The 22,105-nt window shown below is 40.5% G+C and overlaps 1 protein-coding gene across 1 annotated transcript; it reads left to right on the plus strand.

Moving 5' to 3' along the window:
• Positions 1 to 11,528: 11,528 nt before the first annotated feature.
• LOC118921277 (olfactory receptor 7G1-like) lies at positions 11,529 to 16,097 on the plus strand. Its single transcript, XM_057489514.1, has 2 exons — positions 11,529 to 12,445; positions 15,887 to 16,097. The coding sequence occupies exons 1-2, from the start codon at positions 11,532 to 11,534 to the stop codon at positions 15,918 to 15,920; spliced, it is 948 nt and encodes a 315-aa protein (XP_057345497.1). The 5' UTR covers positions 11,529 to 11,531; the 3' UTR covers positions 15,921 to 16,097.
• The last annotated feature ends 6,008 nt before the right edge of the window (positions 16,098 to 22,105 follow it).

A 22,105-nucleotide genomic window follows, 5' to 3' on the forward strand; every position in this document is an offset into this window, starting at 1 on the left:
AAAACTTCTGTACAACAAAGGACACCACCAACAGAACAAAAAGGCACCCTACAGTAAGGGTGAATATATTCATGAATGACAGATCTGATAAAGGGTTGACATCCAAAATACATAAAGAACTCACACACGTCTACAAACAAAAAGCAAATAATCCTATTAAAAAATGGGCACAGGATTTGAACAGACACTTCTCCAAAGAAGAAATTCAGAAGGCCAACAGACACATGAAAAGATGCTCCACATCTTTTCTAATCAACATCTTACTAATCAACAGAGAAATACGAATTAAAACCACAATAAGAGAGGTGAAGCCAAGATGGCGGCGTGAGTAGGACAGTGGAAATCTCCTCCCAAAAACATATATATTTTTGAAAATACAATAAATACAACTAATCCTAAAAAGAGACCAGAAGACACAGGACAACAGCCAGACTACATCCACACCTGCAAGAACCCAGCGCCTGGTGAAAGGGGTAAGACACAAGCCCCGGCCCGGCGGGACCCGAGCGCCCCTCACGCCAGCACCCAGTGGGAGGAGAGGAGTTGGAGAGGGGAGGGAGAGGGAGCCCAGGACTGCTAAACACCCAGCTCTAGCCATCTGCACCAGAGCACAGACACAGTGCATGCAGGGAGTGATGGAATCTAGGGAAACAGAGCAGCAAGACCTTGAGTGGGTCCTGAAGTCGGTGCCCGTGTGACAAAGAAAAGTGAGTGCTTTTTGAAAGTCTTAAAGGGACAGGGATGCCACAGCTGGACGGAAGCATACCGGATCAGAGTCCAGCAGCTGGAAATTCTAGTGAACTCTGGGCACACTAACACCCTGGGCAACAGCTCTAAGACCTCTCACGGAGGTAAACAGCCAAACAGCCCACCTGTCCATTACCCCTCCAGGGCCCCGCCATAGCAGAGAAGCATCCTGAGGCTGGCCATGCCCAAAGCAAGAGAGCTTCCTCAATACCGGCCGGGCAAGATACATAGACCCAGTCCACATGCAATTGCCCAACATGAGGCACTAAGGGTGGCAGTTGTCCCAGTAAAGAAAGGCCACAAGCAAGTGGAAAGCCTTGGCTCTTCCAGCTGTCAGAAAGTCAATAGCTCACCATTGCACCTATCAACATGGAAAGGCAAAAAAATTTGATCCAGACAAGACTAACAAAGACAGCTTTGATATATTCTGCATCTTCCCCTGAGAATGAACCTGGGGAGATAGATTTAATGAGTCTTCCTGAAAAAGAACTCAAAACAGAAGTCATAACCATGCTGATGGACTTGCAGAGAAATATGCAAGAACTAAGGAGGGAGAATACAGAAATAAAACAAGCTCTGGAAGGACTTTAAAACAGAATGGACGAGATGCAAGAGACCATTAATGAGCTAGAAAACAGAGAACAGGAATGCAGAGAAGCAGATGCAGAGAGAGATATAAAGATCTCCAGGAATAAAAGAATTTTAAGACAACTGAGTGACCATTCGAAATATAACAATATATGCATTATAGGGATAGCAGAAGAAGAAGAGAGAGAAAAAGGGATACAAAGTATCTTTGAAGAAATAATTGCTGAAAACTTCCACAAAATAGGAGAGTAAATGGCCTCTCAGACCACAGAGGCACACAGAACTCCCATGACAAGGGATCCAAGGAGGGCAACACCAAGACACATAATAATTAAAATGGCAAAGATCAAAGACAAGGACAAAGTACTAAAGGCAGCCAGAGAGAAAAAAAAGGTCACCTACAAAGGAAAACCCATCAGGCGATCATCAGACTTCTCAACAGAAACCGTACAGGCCAGAAGAGAATGGCATGATATACTTAATGCAATGAAACAGAAGGGCCTCGAGCCAAGATTTCTGTATCCAGCATGATTATAATTTAAATATGAAAGAGGGATCAAACATTTCCCAGACAAGCAAAAGTTGAGGGAATTTGCCTCCCACAAACCACCTCTACAGGGCATCTTACAGGGACTGCTCTAGATGGGAGCACTCCTAAAAAGAGCACAGAACAAAACACCCAACATGTGAAGAAGGGATGAGGAGGAATAAGAAGGGAGACAAATAAAGAATCATCAGACTGTGTTTGTAATAGCCCAATAAGTGAGTTAAGTTAGATAGTAAGAGAGTAAAGAAGCTAACCTTGAACCTTTGGTAACCACAAACTTAAAGCCTGCAATGGCAATAAGTACATACCTTTCAATAATCACCCTAAATGTAAATGGACTGAATGCACCAATTAAAGACACAGTATAATAGAATGATAAAAAAGCAAGACCCATACATATGCTGCTTATAAGAGACTCACCTCAGACCCAAAGACATGCACAGACTTAACGTCAAGGGATGGAAAAAAATACTACATGCAAACAACAGAGAGAAAAAAGCAGGTGTTGCAATACTAGTATCAGACAAAATAGACTTCAAAATAAAGAAAGTAACAAAAGATAAAGAAGGATATTACATAATGATAAAGGGCTCAATCCAACAAGAGGATATAACCATTATAAATATATATGCACCCAATACAGGAGCACCAACATATGTGAAACAAAAACTAACAGATGTAAAGGAGGAAATAGAATACAATGCATTCATTCTGGGAGATTTCAACACACCTCTCACTCCAAAGGACAGATCCACCAGACAGAAAATAAGTAAGGACACAGAGGCACTGAACAACACACTAGAACAGATGGACATAATAGACATCTACAGAACTCTACATCCAAAAGCAACAGGATACACATTCTTCTCAAGTGCACATGGAACATTCTCCAGAATAGACCACATACTAGGCCACAAAAAGAGCCTCAGTAAATTTTAAAAGATTGAAATTCTACCAACCAACTTTTCTGATCACAGAGGAATAAAACCAGAAATAAACTGTTCAAAGAAAGCAAAAAAGGCTCACAAACACATGGAGGCTCAACACACTCCTAAATAATCAATGGATCAATGACCAAATCAAAATGAAGATCCAGCAATATATGGAAACAAATGACAACAACAACACAAAGCCCCAACTACTGTTGGATACAGCAAAAGCAGTCTTAAGCGAAAGTATACAGCAATCCAGGCATGTTTAAAGAAGGAAGAACAATCCCAAATGAATGGTCTAATGTCACAATTATCAAAATTGGAAAAAGAAGAACAGATGAGGCCTAAGGTCAGCAGAAGGAGGGACATAATAAAGATCAGAGAAGAAATAAATAAAATTGAGAAGAATAAAACAATAGCAAAAATCAATGAAACCAAGAGCTGGTTCTTTGAGAAAATAAACAAAATAGATAAGCCTCTAGCCAGACTTATTAAGAGGAAAAGAGAGTCAACACAAATCAACAGTATCAGAAACGAGAAAGGAAAGATCACGACGGACTCCAGAGAAATACAAAGAATTATTAGAGAGTACTATGAAAACCTATATGCTAAGAAGCTGGGAAACCTAGGAGAAATGGACACCTTCCTAGAAAAATACAACCTTCCAAGACTGACCCAGAAAGAAACAGAAAATCTAAACAGACCAATTACCAGCAATGAAATTGAAGCGGTAATCAAAAAACTACACAAGAACAAAACCCCCTACCCAGATGGATTTACCTGGGAATTTTATCAGACATACAGAGAAGACATAATACCTATTCTCCTTAAAGTTTTCAAAAAAATAGAAGAGGAGGGAATTCTCCCAACTCATTCTATGAAGCCAACATCACCCTAACACCAAAATCAGGCAAAGATCCACCAAAAAAAACTACAGACCAATATCCCTGATGAACGTAGATGCAGAAATACTCAACAAAATATTAGCAAACCGAATTCAAAAATACATCAAAAGGATCATACACCATGACCAAGTGGGATTCATCCCAGGGATGCAAGGAGGGTACAACATTCAAAAATCCATCAACATCATCCACCACATCAACAAAAACAAAGACAAAAACCACATGATCATCTCCATAGATGCTGAAAAAGCATTTGATAAAATTCAACATCCATTCATGCTAAAAACTCTCAACAAAATGGGTATGGAGGGCAAATACTTCAAAATTATAAAGGCCATCTATGATAAATCCACAGCCAACATCATACTGAACAGCGGGGAACCTGAAAGCCTTTCCTCTGAGATTGGGAACAAGACAGGGATGCCCACTCTCCCCACTGTTAATCAGCATTGTACTGGAGGTCCTAGCCATGGCAATTAGACAAAACAAAGAAATACAAGGAATTCAGATTGGTAAAGAAGAGGTCAAACTGTCACTATTTGCAGATGACATGATATTGTACTAAAAAGCCCTATAACTCCACTCTGAAACTACTAGAGCTTATATCAGAATTCAGCAAAGTTGCATGATACAAAATTAACACACATACATCTGTGGCTTTCCTATATATTAACAATAAACTAATAGAAAGAGTAAGCAGGAAGACAATTCCATTCACAATAGCATCAAAAAGAATAAAATACCTCGAAATAAACCTAATCAAGGAAATGAAAGACCTATACCCTGAAAACTTTTAGACACTCTTAAGAGAAATTAAAAAGGTCACTAACAAATGGAAACTCATCCCATGCTCCTGGCTAGGAAGAATTAATATCATCAAAATGGCCATTCTGCCCAAAGCAATATACAGATTCGATGTAATCCCTATAAAACTACCAACAGCATTCTTCAATGAACTGGAACAAATAGTTCAAAACTTCATATGGAAACACCAAAGACCCTGAATAGCAAAAGCAATCCTGAGAAGGAAGAATAAAGTTGGGGGGATCTCACTCCCCAACTTCAAACTCTACTACAAAGCCACAGTAATCAAGACAATTTGGTACTGACACAAGAACAGAGCCACACACCAATGGAACAGAATAGAGACTCCAAACATTAACCCAAACATATATGGTCAACTAATATTCGATAAAGGGGCCATGGACATACAATGGAGAAATGACAGTCTCTTCAACAGATGGTGCTGGCAAAACTGCACAGCTACATGTTAGAGAATGAAACTGGATCACTGTCTAACCACATACACAAAAGTAAATTCGAAATGGATCAAAGACTTGAATGTAAGTCACGAAACCATAAAACTCTTAGAACAAAACATAGGCAAAAATCTCTTAGACATAAACATGAGAGACCTCTTCTTGAACATATCTCCTCGGGCAAGGGAAACAAACACAAAAATGAACAAATAGGACTATATCAAGCTGAAAAGCTTCTGTACAGCAAAGAACACAATCAATAGAACAAAAAGGTATCCTACAGTATGGGAGAATATATTCGTAAATGACAGATCTGATAAAGGGTTGACATCCAAAATATATTAAGAGCTCACACACCTCAACAAACAAAAAGAAAATAATCCAATTAAAAAATGGGCAGAGGAGCTGAACAGACAGTTTTCTAAATAAGAAACTCAGATGGCAAACAGACACATGAAAAGATGCCCCAAATCGCTTGTCATCAGATAAATGCAAATTAAAACCTCAATGAAATATCACCTCACACCAGTAAGGATGGCTACCATCCAAAAGACAAACAACAACAAATGTTGGTGAGGTTGTGGAGAAAGGGGAACCCTCCTACACTGCTGGTGGGAATTCAAATTAGTTCAACCATTGTGGAAAGCAGTATGGAAGTCAGTCAAAATGCTCAAAATAGAAAAACCATTTGACCCAGGAATTCCACTTCTAGGAATTTACCCCAAGAATGCAGTACTCCAGTTTGAAAAAGACAGATGCACCCCTATGTTTATCACTGCACTATTTACAATAACCCAAATATGGAAGCAATCTAAATGTCCATCAGTAGATGAATGGATAAAGAAGATGTGGTACATATACACAATGGAATATTACTCAGCCATAAGAAAAAAACAGATCCTCCCATTTGCAACAACATGGATGAAGCTAGAGGGTATTATGCTCAGTGAAATAAGCCAGGTGGAGAAAGACAAGTACCAAATGATTTCACTCATATTTGGAGTATAAGAACAAAAGAAAACTGAGGGAACAAAACAGCAGCAGAAGCACAAAACCCAAGAATGGACTAATAGTTACCAAAGGGAAAGGGACTGGGGAGAACGGGTGGGAAGGGAGAGATAAGGGCAGGAAAAAAAAGAAAGGGGGCATTACGATTAGCATGTATAGTGCGTGGGGGGCACGGGGAGGGCTGTGCAACACAGAGAAGACAAGTAGTGATTTTACAGCATCTTACTATGTTGATGGACAGTGACTGTGAACGGGGATGTGGGGGGGACTTGGTGAAGGGGGGAGCCTAGTAAACATGATGTCTTTCATGTAATTGTAGATTAATGATACTAAAATAAAAGTTTAAATTAAAAAAACACAATGAGATATCAACTCACACCAGTCAGGATGGCCGCCACACAAAAGGCAGACAACAACAAATGTTGGTAAGGATGTGGAGAAAGGAGAACCCTCCTACACTGCTAGTGGGAATGTAAATTAGTTCAACCATTGTGGAAAAAAGTATGGAGATTCCTCAAAAAACTCAAAAACAGACATACCATATGACCCAGGAATTCCACTCCTAGGAAAATACCCTACGAATGCAGCAGTAAGTTTGAAAAAGACAGATGCACCCCTATGTTTATCGCAGCACTATTTACAATAGCAAAGAAATGGAAGCAACCTAAGTGTCCATCAGTAGATGAATGGATAAAGAAGATGTAGTACTTATACAAAATGGAATATTTTTCAGCCATAAGAAGAAAACAGATCCTACCATTTGCAACAACATGGATGGAGCTAGAGGGCATTATGCTCAGTGAAATAAGCCAGGTGGAGAAATATAGTTACCAAATGATTTCAGTCATCTGTGGAGCAGAAGAACAAAACAAAACTGAAGGAACAAAACAGCAGCAGACTCACAGAACCCAAGAATGGACTAACAGTTACCAAAGGGAAAGGGGCTGGGGAGGATGGGTGGGAAGGGAGGGAGAAGTGGGGGAAGAAGAAAGGAGGCCTTACGATTAGGATGTATAATGTGGGGGTGGCACGGGGAGGGCTGAGCAACACAGAGAAGACAAGTAGTGATTCTACAGCATCTTTCTACGCTGATGGACAGTGACTAATTGGGTATGTGGGGGGAACTTGGTGAAGACGCCAGTGTAGTAAACATAATGTTCCTCCTGTAGTTGTAGATTAATGATATCAAAATTAAAAATTAAAAAAAAAGGCTGACAGAGATTTGAACACTGAATGAACAAATATGATATGATCATGCAAACAAAGTTTGGTTGTGATGCATGCTGTAATGAGAATGTTATTTCATTTTTTACCAATATCTATAATAGTAATTTCAGCACTATTTACTAAATGGTACAAAATATTCCCTGCAATACCACATTGGCCATTAAACTCGATCTAATGCCTTGTCTGTCCTCAAGAAAACAAAGAGCATGAAGGTTTCAAATACAAAATACAGAATTGGTAACTACACATACCAGGATGTATATCAGATCCTGGAATAGTTCTTGTAACTGAAAGTTTGTGCCTTTGGACCAACATCTTCCCATTTCCCCAGCCCTTGTCCCTGGCAAACAATGTTCTATTCTGTTTCTATGACTTCAGCATTTTAGATTGCACATAGAAGTGAGATCGTACAGTATTTGTCTTTTTATTGACTTATAGACATAATTGTACATTACTGCCTTTCAGTAGCATTATGTTTCATCAAAACAATTTAAAATAAAGAACCACAATTCAATGAAAACTCCCCAGATGTGCAGCAAAAATATATACTGAATCTATTCTGTGGAAATTGGAAAAGGGGGTATGCAAATCTAAGTAAGAGAATGGATTCTCTCTGTATAGGTCACAATTACTGCTGATCAGAGAGCAGAGAGCAGACTGCTGTGTGTGTAAAACAGAGAACAGAAATTAAGGTACAAGAAACATTTGAGGACTTTCAAATGAAATGCTTCTGGGTGTTTGAATTTTACTGTCTCTTAGCTGAATGGATAAATATTGTGTTTATTCCCAACTCATAAACTATGTTTTCACACTCAAAATTTCCATCAGGCTTCCTTATATCAGTGAGATAGAGATGCCTCTGCTGGCACTTAAAAACAGCAGCCTTGGATTCACTAGCAAAGGAGCGTGTTTACCTGTGTGCAATTTATGTGATATGGAGGTGGGGCCTGGTCAGGTGGAGAGGGTCGGTAGGGGTCGGGGGGAACACCTGGCCTCATGGGGTCTAGGATCAGCCATCAGGAATTCCTCTCTCGGGTTGTCTTGGTCTGTAAGGATTTGTCAGCCCAGGGATCAGATTGACATGAAAAATAGTTGTCTAATGAGCAGCACTGGGATATTGGTCCCCCAGGGACATAGAGTCTGTGAGGAGTCACCCCGTTACAACCTCCCAGAGCAGCACTGACCTAGTCAGGAGGTGCACACCTGTGCTCCATGCTGGGCTGACCTTTCCTGACCGGGGGCCTCCTGCCTCGCTTGGTGTCTATGGCCTTCCTGAGGACAGATTTCTGTCTTCCATATCCAGGTGACATGTCACCCATTGTTCTGCACTGATGCCAGCCAGGTAACCCATATGCTTTGTTGAGGGGGATGGGTGATTTTCTGCAATTGCATCTCTGGGAAGCAGTGAGGAGGGGACAGGCATGACATGATAAGAGTCAAGTATCCCATGGTCCCAGCCTGTCTGTTTTCCTCTTGACAAGTTCCTATGTGCATTTGTACCAATAGCCAACCAGTCCTCAGTCTGTTGGTTTCTGACTTTCTCTAAAAACAGGAATAACTTATTAACCCCATGATCAGAATTCTGGCCCTTCAGAAACATGCTGACGGTAATAAAGCTTTCTGACATTGATTTGAATTCTGGGGTGGTCATGGGAAGGGGTTTGCTCAGCTTTCCCTTTAATCTCCTTTCCTGTCTCTTGATACACAACTGCCTGCAAGTGTGCTTGTTTTACTCCCATAGCAGCTGGTCTCAAGGCTACTGCAGGTAAAGTAGCAACAGAGACTCAGCTGGGTGCCTTCCAAGTACACCTGCTTCTCTTTATAACATCACCAGTAATTTTATATAAGAGTACAGAGACAGTATTTAAAATCTGAGCGATCATCCATTCATTCCCCAATTACAAATGTTGACATTTTACTGTATCACCTTCAGGTCTTTTCACAAAGTAACAAAATTATGTGCTTAAGGGAGGTTCATGTCCTGTATCCCTGTATCCTTTGCCCCCCTTCAAAGAGACCACCTCATCTATAATGTGCAGTTTCCCCCATGCATGGCTTTATACTCTACATATCTTCATAAATATCGACAGGATAAAAGGCACTAACCATAATACATATCCATTAGGGAATGGAGAAATAAAACATGGTGTAACAATACCGTCGGATCCTCTCTGGTAGTACAATTTTGAAAAGTGGGTTTAAATATGTCAACAGTGAAGACGAGATTGATAGCATACAGATGCCCAATGTACTGCTTGGTTCTGTTTAAAAAAATGTAATTTTTATGGAGCAATAATACCAAGTATAGTAAATAGTTCATCTTGGGATTAACGTAGATGAAGCTCATGTAGTGATTCTCCTGGGATATTAAAGTTATCAACTTTGTCAAATACAGGACCTGGGGGCTTCACATGAACCTGAGTTATTTATTGCAATAAAAACATGGAAAATAAGGATAGTGTAACATGTAAATTTTATCTTGTTCACTGCCATGTTCTTAGTCTTTCATTGTTATCTGCTTTGTTTTTATTGAATAATCCATAACAAAAATAGACCTGCACAGATATGACATGTTCATTTTGAAGAATAATGACATACCTGATGCTCCTTTAGACTCCTCCTACATTATAAGGATTCCCAGGTGGAATTTCAGCTCATCATCTCTTCCCTGAAATCTGTATTTAGCACTGTGGAGATATTATCTCTTTCCACCCTCATCCCCCAACATGCTCCACCCACTGCTTCCTTGTGAGGAGTGACACACGCAGAATGGTCATGTCCATGACAGGAAAAATCCCCAGTAGAAAGGTCAGAATGTGGTGTGGGCCCCACGTGCTTGAACACCTGCAGGATGTGTGTCTTCTATTCATGGCTTATCACTGCAGCTTCCTCCGGAGGTGTGACAAGTATTCCCATGGTACAGATGGGGACACAAGGCATCTTATACCAGTAAGCAGTATTCCCCACTCACAAATCAAGTGCTGGCCCGGATCGGAGTCAGTGTTGGAGTCTCAGTCATCCACCAAATAACAAAGGCTTTTGTGAACATCCTTCTCCAGGAAAGAAGAACCCCTGCTTTACAGAAAATATGCTGCTAGGATGCCTAAATATGTTGTAGGTATTGCATAAGTCCCTTATGTGGTCATTTCCTATCTTTCAAAATCTAAAATTGTTGCTGTTTTCATCTAGTGTTTGGAAGATCATGCATGTCTTTCTTTCTCTCATTTACCTGTTGTTTCTTTTTAATGATATATCACCTGTCACCTTTGGGAGGAAGTCCCCTTGGGGATGACACAGAGATTCTCATTCACGTTTGTCCTGCTTCCCTTAGGATTAATAACTAGTGCAGATGAAATGTTTCCATAGGGAATCTTATGAGCTTTGGGGTCATGGGCAACTCTTACTAATCTTTGTCATGATCGGAGTGTGTACTAGGACAGATCCCAGGACTTTCTGCACCCTCCTTCGTGGTACATGTGGATGTACATGAGAAGGGGGAGGATATCGGACATGGTTCAGAATGACCATATTACCATTTTAAAGGGGAAGTCTGAAATCTGGGGTGTTGGTTTAGGCATGCCGCTTCTGTATGATGCCAAGCATTAACAATGATGGGTCAACAGAGTCAGCTCAGCAGTCAGATGATCTAAGGTCAGACTGAGTCTCTCATGTGCAGGGCGCGCTTTGTGTCCTTGTTGTAGCCACACCAACCTGTTTCCCCGTGGACAAATGGAGTGGCAATGTGTGCATGGTCTGACAAGTTTGGAATTCATCAGTCCTCTCAGGGGACTCTGAGGCGTGCCAAAGTCTGGGCACTACACTCTGCAAGACAGCTCGGAGAACTTCCTTCTTGTCTTTGTGTTTCTTGAGGGAAGAAATATTTCTGAAGGAAACACCATGTCTCACCCATTTTTTTTTTTAGATTCAGCACTTGGCACAGGGTATGAAAGGAAGTTGGTGACCAATAAAAATAAGACACACTTAGGGGAACCGAGGGAGGAAAGTGGTGTGAGAGACGGGGATGGGGGAGAAATTAGCAGAAGGGCAGTTGTGAATATTCACCTGGCTTCACAATATACAGTTTTATTTCTTTTTATTTATTTCGTTTATTGGACTTAAGCATACAACAGAACTTCTGGAGCTTCTGTTCAGCTCCAGGTTCCCAGTCGTCACCCCAGAGTCTCTCACGAGTAAGTCTGCAGTCACACCAAGAATTGGCATTTCAGACACCTTCCCTTACAATACTGCTGGTGGGCATCTGGGGACTATTTATTTTCTGTTCTTTTCATCCCAGTTTTCCATCAGAATCATTGACTACATGGAACCCCAGAATCACACAGCAGTTTCAGAATTCCTCCTCCTGGGTTTGACAGAGGATCCAGAAGTGCAGCTCAGCCTCTTTGGGCTGTTCCTGTCCGTGTACCTGGTCACCATCCTGGGGAACCTGCTCATCATCCTGGCCGTCAGCTCTGACCCCCACCTCCACACCCCCATGTACTTTTTCCTCTGTAACCTGTCCTTCTCCGACATCTGTATAAGCACAACCACCATTCCCAAGATGCTGGTGAACATCCAAACACAGAATCACCACATCAGCTTTACAGGCTGCATCACCCAGGTCTGCTTTGTCTTCATTTTTGCTGGATTTGAAAATTTTATCCTTGCCACAATGGCCTATGACCGCTATGTGGCCATCTGCCATCCACTCAGGTACACGGACATCATGACCCCCCAGCTCTGTGTCCTCCTGATTCTGCTCTCCCTGCTCATTACCAGCGGTGTTAGTGTGCTCCACAGTCTGATGGTGCTGCGGCTGTCCTTCTGCCAGGACCTGGCAATCCCTCACTTCTTCTGTGAGCTTGCTCACGTCCTCAAGCTGGCCTGTTCAGATACCTTCATCAACAACTTCCTGATATACTTTTTGTCTGGCCTTTTTGCTGGTGTTCCTCTGTGTGGAATCATTTTCTCTTATACACAAATAGGCTCTTCTGTTTTGAAAATGCCATCAGTAGAGGGAAAGGTTAAAGCCTTTTCCACCTGTGGGTCTCACCTCGCTGTTGTTTCCTTGTTCTATGGGACAGTGTTTGGAGTGTATATTAGCTCTTTAGTTACTGACTCTTCCAGGAAGACTGCAGTAGCTTCAACAATGTACATTGTGGCCCCTCAGATGATGAACCCCTTCATCTACAGCCTGAGGAACAGGGACATGAAGGCAGCCTTGAGGAAACTCATCAGCGGATACCTACTTTCCTGTCATTGTGCTTTCTATGCTGGGTTTTGTGTCTAGAAGGCAGCACTATGATAAAACATGGGTGAGCCGCATGCCTGACTCCTCCATCACCAGTTTGTGCATCATATCAGTACTCCCAAGTACATTTTACATGGGGTTGAAACCTGGTTTTGCTTTTTCTCTAGCTTTGTGATGTTTAACAGTTTATTTCAATTCTCTAAATTCAAATTCTTTCTTCAGGTTCTAAGGAAGCAGCACCCAACACAAACATTCAAGTTGTACTTTTTTTTTTTGCTCACTTGAAGAAGAAGCAATATTGCAGAAAATAGGCATGACAGCAAAAGTATTTAAACAGGTGGTCATGGGTAGAGACTAGCATCCACTTCAACTATGTAATTCCAGTAACACTTAAAGGATTAGAGTGGAGTAAGGGAGCTGACCTCTCACACACCTACTTAGGAATGAATTAGATGGTCACTGGTAAACTGCCTCTTTATGAGGAACATTGGCATCTACCACATTCAGTTTCATTATCTATGAAATTAGCATGGTTGGATTATCTCAGTAGTTTGAGATTATTGTGAAACATTTGAACTTCATCAGTAAAATGCCTTCAGTTCTAATAGTAAATAGGATCTCCACCTCTAATATGATCAAGAAATAGAGTTATCTCCCTTTACAAGAGCTTTAGAAGGAGGGAATGTCTAGGAACAGGGGAGGAGGGATCCAGCGAGTCCTCCATGTGTTGTGTGGTACTAGGATTGGTTCTGTTCAGGGTCACCAGGTGGTGGCATGAAGTGAAGTCATCCTCAGACATGAGGCCCAAAGACAGAAAACTGATGGTCCTTTGTGAAGTCAGATGACTAGAGAATTTTCCATGGAGTCACCTAGAAGATACCTCTGCAGTGGATTGCATCGTGTCCCTCCTCATATCCTACTTGTTCACATTGTATATCCAGTAACTTATTAATAGTTTATGATATGATGGTAAATTGTATTTACTTGGAATTAAAGCCTTTGTGGAGGATGAGCTTCTCACAGATTATGTGGGTAGATCCTAATATAATCACATGAATCCTTATAAGACAGACAGAAGTGGAACTGACCCAGATTAAAGGAAGATGTAATGAAACCAGGGTGACAGAAATTGAATTCATGAAGCTTGTAGTAGATTTCCAGTGCTGATCATTTCCTTCCTGCTTTATTGTGATAGAACTGACACTACAACTGTGTAAGATTAAGGTGTGCAATGTGTTGATTTGATACACTTATGTCTTTCAAAACGATTACCACCTGGCAGTAGCTCAAACCTCTAAGCTGTGATATGATTGACATATATACATATATATATTTTTTTTTTGAGAGGGCATCTCTCATATTTATTGATCAAATGGTTGTTAACAACAATAAAATTCTGAATAGGGGAGTCAATGCTCAATGCACAATCATTAATCCACCCCAAGCCTAATACTCATTAGTCTCCAATATTCTGAAGCATAACGAACGAGTTCTTACATGGAGAACAAATTCTTACATAGTGAATAAGTTACATGGTGAACAGTACAAGGGCAGTCATCACAGAAACTTTAAGATTTGCTCATGCATTATGAACTATAAAGAATCAGTTCAAATATGAATATTCGTTTGGTTTTTATACTTGATTTATGTGTGGATACCACATTTCTCTCATTATTATTTTTAATAAAATGCTGAAGTGGTAGGTAGGTACAAGATAAAGGTAGAAAACATAGTTTAGTGTTGTAAGAGAGCAAATGTAGATGATCAGGTGTGTGTCTGTAGACTGTGTTAATCAAAGTTATACAAGGGCAATAACACATCCACGGATGCAAAAGATTTCTCTCAAAACAGTGGGGGAGAGGTTCTAAGCCTCACCTCTGTTGATCCCCAATTTCTCACCTGATGGCCCCCCTGCGACTGTGCCTGTCTTAGGTTGTTCCTCCCTTGAGGAATCTTACCCGTCTCTGGCTAACCAGTCATCTTCAGGGGCCATACAGGGAAATGTAAAGTTGGTAAGTGAGAGAGAAGCCTTATTGTTTGAAAAGGTTAGCTTTTTACTTCTTTGCAGATTTATGCCCTGTGGCTTCTATGCCCAGCATTTGTCTTGAGGTACCTTTACCACTTGGAAGAATTATGATACTCGGTAAATTCTATATGAGGCACGAGTTCTATTTAAGGGTTGTAATTAGGAAGGAAGAAGAAAAGCTATAGAAGTAGCAGGCGGAAGAAAACTTGGGAAGATTGATTTCCTTGACATATCTTCTTGTAGAGTAGCTTCAGCATGTATAGGTTTTAAACTACTAATTAAATTGTGCACACACATTAACATAATAGGAGTACAGTTACATAACCAAAGCAGACATACAATTAGCAGCCATCTCCAGTGAAACCAAGAAAACCAGTTAGGCACCTTAGGCATTTGTGAAAACTTATCTATGATATGGTGGATATTGTCAAACTGAACTTGAACAGTCTGAGAGAAATCAGACAAATTAAACAACCCATTCCTGGGGACTGCTCACATCCAATATGTTCTTTTAACAGTAAATAGTCTGTAGTTGTAAGATTTTGGAGTGCTACAATTTGCACTTCTCCTAATTCTTGGTTGAGTTCCAACAGTATAGATCCAGTAAAATTTGTTGTTTTATAGTTTGCACAGGCCAGCTTAGATATCTCCTTCTTCATTCCCATGGCAAGTCCAGGATCCGGTGGGGTGAGTGCATCTACAGCTGTAGCAGTGCCTGGATCTTTGTTGGGGTTTTTTGATGATCATCTTCTAGTATGAGTCTTCCAGAGAGTGCTGATGTTGGAAGTTCTTTTTCATACCGTATTTTAGTTCATTTTCGGGGTAGCCGAATTAGGCTTTGATCCTCTGTATAAACACAAATAGACCCTTTGCCTACACTATTATACGTCCTTTATACCATTGTGTAGAACTCATTGGAGATCACCGCACAGGAACTGCTTTTCATTTTGTTTGTTATCATTAATCTACACTTACATGATGAATATTATGTTTACTAGGCTCTCCCATATACCAGGTCCCCCCTATAAACCCCTTTACAGTTACTGTCCATCAGCATAGCAAAATGTTGAAGAATCACTACTTGTCTTCTCTGTGTTGTACAGCCCTCCCCTTTCTCCCACCCATCCATGCATGCTAATCTTAATACCCTCCTTTTCCTTCCCCCCCCCTTATCTCTCCCTACCCAGCCACACTCCCCAGTCCCTTTCCCTTTGGTACCTGTTAGTCCATTCTTGAGTTATGTGATTCTGCTGCTGTTTGGTGATTCTGTTTTGTTCCTTCAGTTTTTCCTTTGTTCTTATACTCCACATATGAGTGAAATCATTTGGTATTTCTCTTTCTCCACTTGGCTTATTTCACTGAGCATAATACCCTCCAGCTCCATACATGTTGCTGCAAATGGCAGGATTTTCCCTTTTCTTATGGCTGAGTAGTATTCCATTGTGTATATGTACTACATCTTTATCCATTCATCTACCGATGGACATTTAGGTTGCTTCCAATTCTTGGCTATTGTAAATAGTGCTGCAATAAACATAGGGGTGCATCTGTCTTCCTCAAACTTGATTGCTGCATCCTTAAGGTAAATTCCTAGGAGTGGAATTCCTGGGTCAAATGGTAAGTCTGCTTTGAGCATTTTGATGTACCTCCATACTGCTTTCCACAGTGGTTGAACTAATTTACATTCCCACCAGCAGTGTAGGAGGGTTCCCCTTTCTCCACAGCTTCGCGAACATTTGTTGTTGTTTGTCTTTTGGATGGCAGCCAGCCTTACTGGTGTGAGGTGATATCTCATTGTAGTTTAAATTTGCATTTCTCTGTTAATTAGCGATGTGGAGCATCTTTTCATGTGTCTTTTGGCCATCTGTATTTCTTTTTTGGAGAACTGTCTGTTCAGTTCCTCTGCCCATTTTTTAATTGCCTTATTTGTGTTTTGTTTGTTGGGGCATGTGAGCTCTTTATATATTTTGGACTTCAAGCCTTTATCGGATCTGTCATTTTCAAATATATTCTCACATACTGTAGGGTTCTTTTTTGTTCTATTGATGGTGTCTTTTGCTCTAAAGAAGCTTTTCAGCTTAATATCGTCCCACTTGTTCATTTTTACTGTTGTTTTCCTTGCCTGGGGAGATATGTTCAAGAAGAGGTCACTCATGTTTATGTTTAAGAGGATTTTGCCTAAGTTTTTTCCCAAGAGTTTAATGGTTTCGTGACTTAAATTCAGGTCATTGATCCATTTTGAGTTTACTTTTGTATATGGGGTTAGACAATGGTCCAGTTTCATTCTCCTACATGTAGCTGTGCAGTTTTGGCAGCACCATCTGCTGAAGAGACTGTCATTTCACAATTGTATGTCGTGGCTCCTTTATCAAATATTAATTGACCATGTATGTCTGGGTTAATGTCTGGATTCTCTAGTCTGTTCCATTGGTCTGTGGCTCTGTTCTTGTGCCTGTAAAAAATTGTCTTGATTACTATGGCTTTATAGTAGAGCTTGAAGTTGGGGAGTGAGATCCCCCCTACTTCATTCTTCTTTCTCAGGATTGCACTGGCTATTCGGGGTCTTTGGTTTTTCCATATGAATTTTTGAATTATTTGTTCCAGTTCATTGAAAATTGTTGCTGGTAGTTTCATAGGGATTGCATCAAATCTGTATATTTCTTTGGGCAGGATGCCCATTTTGACGATATTGCTTCTTCCTAGCCACGAGCATATGATGAGTTTCCATCTGTTAGTGTCCCCTTTAATTTCTCATAAGAGTGAATTGTAGTTTTCAGAGTATAAGTCTTTCACTTCTTTGGTTAGGTTTATTCCTAGGTTGTTTTTTTTTTAATTCAATTGTGAATGGAGTTGTTTTCCTGATTTCTCTTACTCTGGTTCATTGTTAGTGTATAGGAAAGCCACATATTTCTGTGTTGGTTTTGTATCCTGCATCTTTGCTGTATTCTGATATCAGTTCTAGTAGCTTTGAGGTGGAGTCTTTAGGGTTTTTTTATGTACAGTATTATGTCATCTGCAAATAGTGACAGTTTAACTTCTTCTTTACCAATCTGGATTCCTTGTATTTCTTTGTTTTGTCTGATTGCCGTGGCTAGGACCTCCAGTACTATGTAAAATAACAGTGGGGAGAGTGGGCATCCCTGTCTAGTTCCCGATCTCAGAGGAAAAGCTTTCAGCTTCTCACTGTTCAATATAATGTTGGCTGTGGGTTTATCATAGATGGCCTTTATTATGTTGAGGTACTTGCCCTCTATTCCCATTTTGCTGATAGTTTTTATCATGAATGGTTGTTGAACTTTGTCAAATGCTTTTGGTCATCTACGGAGATGATCATATGGTTTTTGTCTTTCTTTTTGTTGATGAGGTGGATGATGTTGATGGACTTTCAAATGTTGTACCATACTTGCATCTCTGGGATGAATCCCACTTGGTCATAGTGCACTATCCTTTTGATGTATTTTTTAATTCATTTTGCTAATATTTTGTTGAGTGTTTTTGCATCTATTTTCATCAGGAATATTGGTCTGTAATTTTCTTTTTTGGTTGGGTCTTTGCCTGGTTTTGGTATTAGGGTGATGTTAGCTTCATCGAATGAGTTTGGGAGTATCCCATCCTCTTCTAATTTTTGGAAAACTTTAAGGAGAATGGGTATTATGTCTTCCCTGTATGTCTGATAAAATTCCGAGATGAATCCGTCTGGCCCAGGGGTTTTGTTCTTTAGTAGTTTTTTAATTACCGCTTCAATTTCATTGGTGATAATTGGTCTGTTTAGATTTTCTGTTTCTTTCTGGGTCAGTCTTGGAAGGTTGTATTTTTCTAGGAAGTTGTCCATTTCTCCTAGGTTTCCCAGCTTCTTAGCATATAGGTTTTCATAATAGTCTCTAATAATTCTATGTTTTTCTGTGGGGTCCATCGTGATTTTTCCTTTCTCGTTTCTGATACTGCTGATTTGTGTTGACTCTCTTTTCCTCTTAATAAGTCTGGCTACAGGCTTATCTATTTTGTTTATTTTCTCAAAGAACCAGCTCTTGGTTTCATTGATTTTTTGCTATTATTTTATTCTTCTCAATTTTATTTATTTCTTCTCTGATCTTTATTATGTCCCTCCTTCTGCTGACCTTAGGCCTCATTTGTTCTTCTTTTTCCAATTTTGATAATTGTGACATTAGACCATTCATTTGTGATTGTTCTTCCTTTTTTAAATATGCTTGGATTACTATATACTTTCCTCTTAAGACTGCTTTTGCTGTGTCCCTCATTAGTTGGGTCTTTGTGTTGCTGTCGTTTGTTTCTATATATTCCTGGATCTCCATTTTGATTTGGTCATAGATTCATTGATTATTTAGGAGCGTGTTGTTAAGCCTCCATGTGTTTGTGAGCCTTTTTGCTTTCTTTGTACAGTTTATTTCTAGTTTTTTGACTTTGTGGTCTGAAAAGTTGGTTGGTAGGATTTCAATATTTTGGAATTTACTGAGGCTCTTTTTGTGGCCTAGTATGTGGTCTATTCTGTAGAATGTTCATGTGCACTTGAGAAGAATGTGTATCCTGTTGCTTTTGGAAGTAGTGTTCTGTAGATGTCTATTACGTCCATCTGTTCTAGTGTGTTGCTCAGTGCCTCTGTGTCCTTACTTATTTTCTGTCTAGTGGATCTATCCTTTGGAGTGAGTGGTATCTTGGAGTCTCCTGGAATGAACGCATTGCATTCAATTTCTTCCTTTAGTTCTGTTAGTATTTGTTTCAGGTATGTATGTGCTCCTGTATTGGGTGCATACATATTTTTAATGGTTATATCCTGTTTTTGGACTGAGCCCTTTATCGTTATGTAATGGCCTTCTTTGTCTTTTGTTACTTTCTTTATTTTGAAGTCTGTTTTGTCTGATACCAGAATTGCAACACCTACTTTCTTCTCTCTGTTGTTTGCATGAAATATCTTTTCAATCCCTTGACTTTAAGTCTGTGCATGTCTTTGGGTTTGAGGTGAGTCTCTTGTAAGCAGCGTATGGATGGATCTTGCTTTTTTATCCATTCTATTCCTCTGTGTCTTTTGATTGGTGCATTCAGTCAATTTACATTTAGGGTGATTATTGAAAAGTGTGTACTTATTGCCGTTGCAGGCTTTAAGTTTGTGGATACCAGAGGGTCAGGGTTAGCTTCTTTACTATCTTACTGTCTAACTTAACTCGCTTGTTGAGCTATTATAAATGCGGTCTGATGATTCTTTATTTCTCTCCCTTCTTATTCCTCCTCCTCCCTTCTTCATATGTTGGGTGTTTTGTTCTGTGCTCTTTTTAGGAGTGCTCCCATCTAGAGCAGTCCCTGTAGGATCCCCTGTAGAAGTGGTTTGTGGGAGGCAAATTCCCTCAACTTTTGCTTGTCTTGGAATTGTTTAATCCCTCCTTCATATTTAAATGATATTCGTGCTGGATACAGTAGTCTTGGTTCGAGGCCCTTCTGTTTCATTGCATTAAGTATATCATGCCCTTCTCTTCTGGCCTGTACGGTTTCTGTTGAGAAGTCTGATGATAGCCTGATGGGTTTTCCTTTGTAGGTAACCTTTTTTTTTCTCTCTGGCTGCCTTTAATACTTTGTCCTTGTCTTTGATCTTTGCCATTTTAATTATTATTTGTCTTGGTGTTATCCTACTTGGATCCCTTGTCGTGGGAGTTCTGTGTACCTCTGTGGTCTGAGAGGCCATTTCTTCCCCTAGTTTGGGGAAGTTTTCAGCAATTATTTCTTCAAAGACACTTTCTATCCCTTTTTATCTCTCTTCTTTTTCTGGTACCCCTATAATGCGGATATTGTTCCATTTCGTTGGTCACTCAGCTCTCTTAGAATTCTTTCATTCCTGGAGATCCTTTTATCTCTCTCTGCATCAGCTTCTCTGCGTTCCTGTTCTCTGTTTTCTAGTCCATTAATGTCTCTTGCATCTCATCTATTTGGTTTTGAAGTCCTTCCATAGCTTGTTTTATTTCTGTATTCTCCTTCCTTAGTTGTTGCATATTTCTCTGCAAGTCCATCAGGACGGTTTTGACTTTTGTTTTGAATTTTTTTTCAGGAAGACTGGCTAAATCTGTCTCCCCAGGTTCCTTCTCAGGGGAAGATGTAGCAGATGCCAAAGCTGTCTGGGTTAGTCTTGTCTGGATCATATATTTTTGCCTTTTATTGTTGACAGATCCTATTGACTGTCAGCTGGGAGGGCCAAAATTTTCACTTGCTACTGGCCTTTTTTTACTGGGAGAACTGAGACCCCTAGTGGCTTGTGTTGGGTAATTCCGTGTAGACTGGTTCTTTGTGTCTTGCCCAGCCGGAATGGATTAATTTCCCTTTCTGTGTGCATGGTCTGCCTCAGGCTGCTGCTCTGCTATGGCGGGGCCCCGGAGGGTTATGGACAGAGGGGCTGTTTGGCTGTTTACCTCCGTGAGGGGTCTCAGAGCTGTTGCCCAGGGGGTTAGTGCACCCGGTTTTCCCTGTAGTTTCCAGCCACTGGGCTGTGACCTGTGTTATTTCCATCCAGCTGTTAAGTCCCTGTCCCTTTAAGACTTTCAAAAAGCACTCGCTTTTCTTTGTCACAGGGGCATCAGCTTTGGAACCCGCTCAGAGGTCTTGCTGTCCTGTTTCCCTAGTTTCCAGCCCTCCACACATGCACTGTGTCTGTGCTCTGGTGTGGGTGGCTGGGTTGGGTGTTTAGTAGTCCTGGGCTCCCTCTGCCTCCCTGCTCTGACTCCTCTCCTCCCACTGGGAGCTGGGGGGAGGCTCGCTCAGGTCCCACAGGGCCGGGGCTTGTATATTACCCCTTTCACCAGGTGCTGTGCTCTCGCACGTGTGGATGTAGTCTGGCTGTTGTCCTGTGTCTTCTGGTCTCTCTTTTAGGATTAGTTGTATTTGTTGTATTTTCAGAAATATATGTTTTTGGGAGGAGATTCCCACTGTTCTACTCACACTGCCATGTTGGCTCCGCCTCTGACATTTCTTTTTAATATATTTCAGATCTACACCTTTAGCAATATTCGGTAGCCCAAAATATTAATAACATTGCATGACTAGCCATAACCACCATGCTGTGCAATGAGATCCTCATAAGCTGGTCCTATAGCTGGAGGTTTGTGCTCTCGGAATAGCATCTCTACATTTCCTCCAGCTCCTTCATAATCACCCTACTACCTTTTCTATGAGTTTGATTATCTATTTAGGTGTTTATTTAAATTTATTGAAATATAGCTGTTATGCAATATTATACTGGTTTCAGATGTGTAGCACAGTGAGTCACAGGCTCTTACTTGACCCCTGTGTTTATTTTGCTTTTGGTGTCATACCCAAAAAAATCATTGCCCAGAATAATGTCAAGGAAATTGCCCTGCACTTTCTTGTTAGAAATTTGTGGTTTCAGTTTTACATTGCTTTTAATCTATCATGATGTAATTTTTTGTGAGGGTTGCAAGATAGTGATCCAGTCTCATTTCACTGCATGGGGTGACCCAGATCTTTGTAAACCATTTGTTGAAGAGACTGTTCTTTCCCCTTTGAATAATGTTGGCGCCCTTCTCAAATACTGGTTGACCATGCACATGTGTGTTTATTTGTTGGCTTTTGGTTCTGTTCCATCAGTGTGTGTGTCTGC

Source organism: Manis pentadactyla, chromosome 12 (genome assembly GCF_030020395.1).
Source record: "Manis pentadactyla isolate mManPen7 chromosome 12, mManPen7.hap1, whole genome shotgun sequence".
In the NCBI taxonomy this organism is placed as follows: domain Eukaryota; kingdom Metazoa; phylum Chordata; class Mammalia; order Pholidota; family Manidae; genus Manis; species Manis pentadactyla.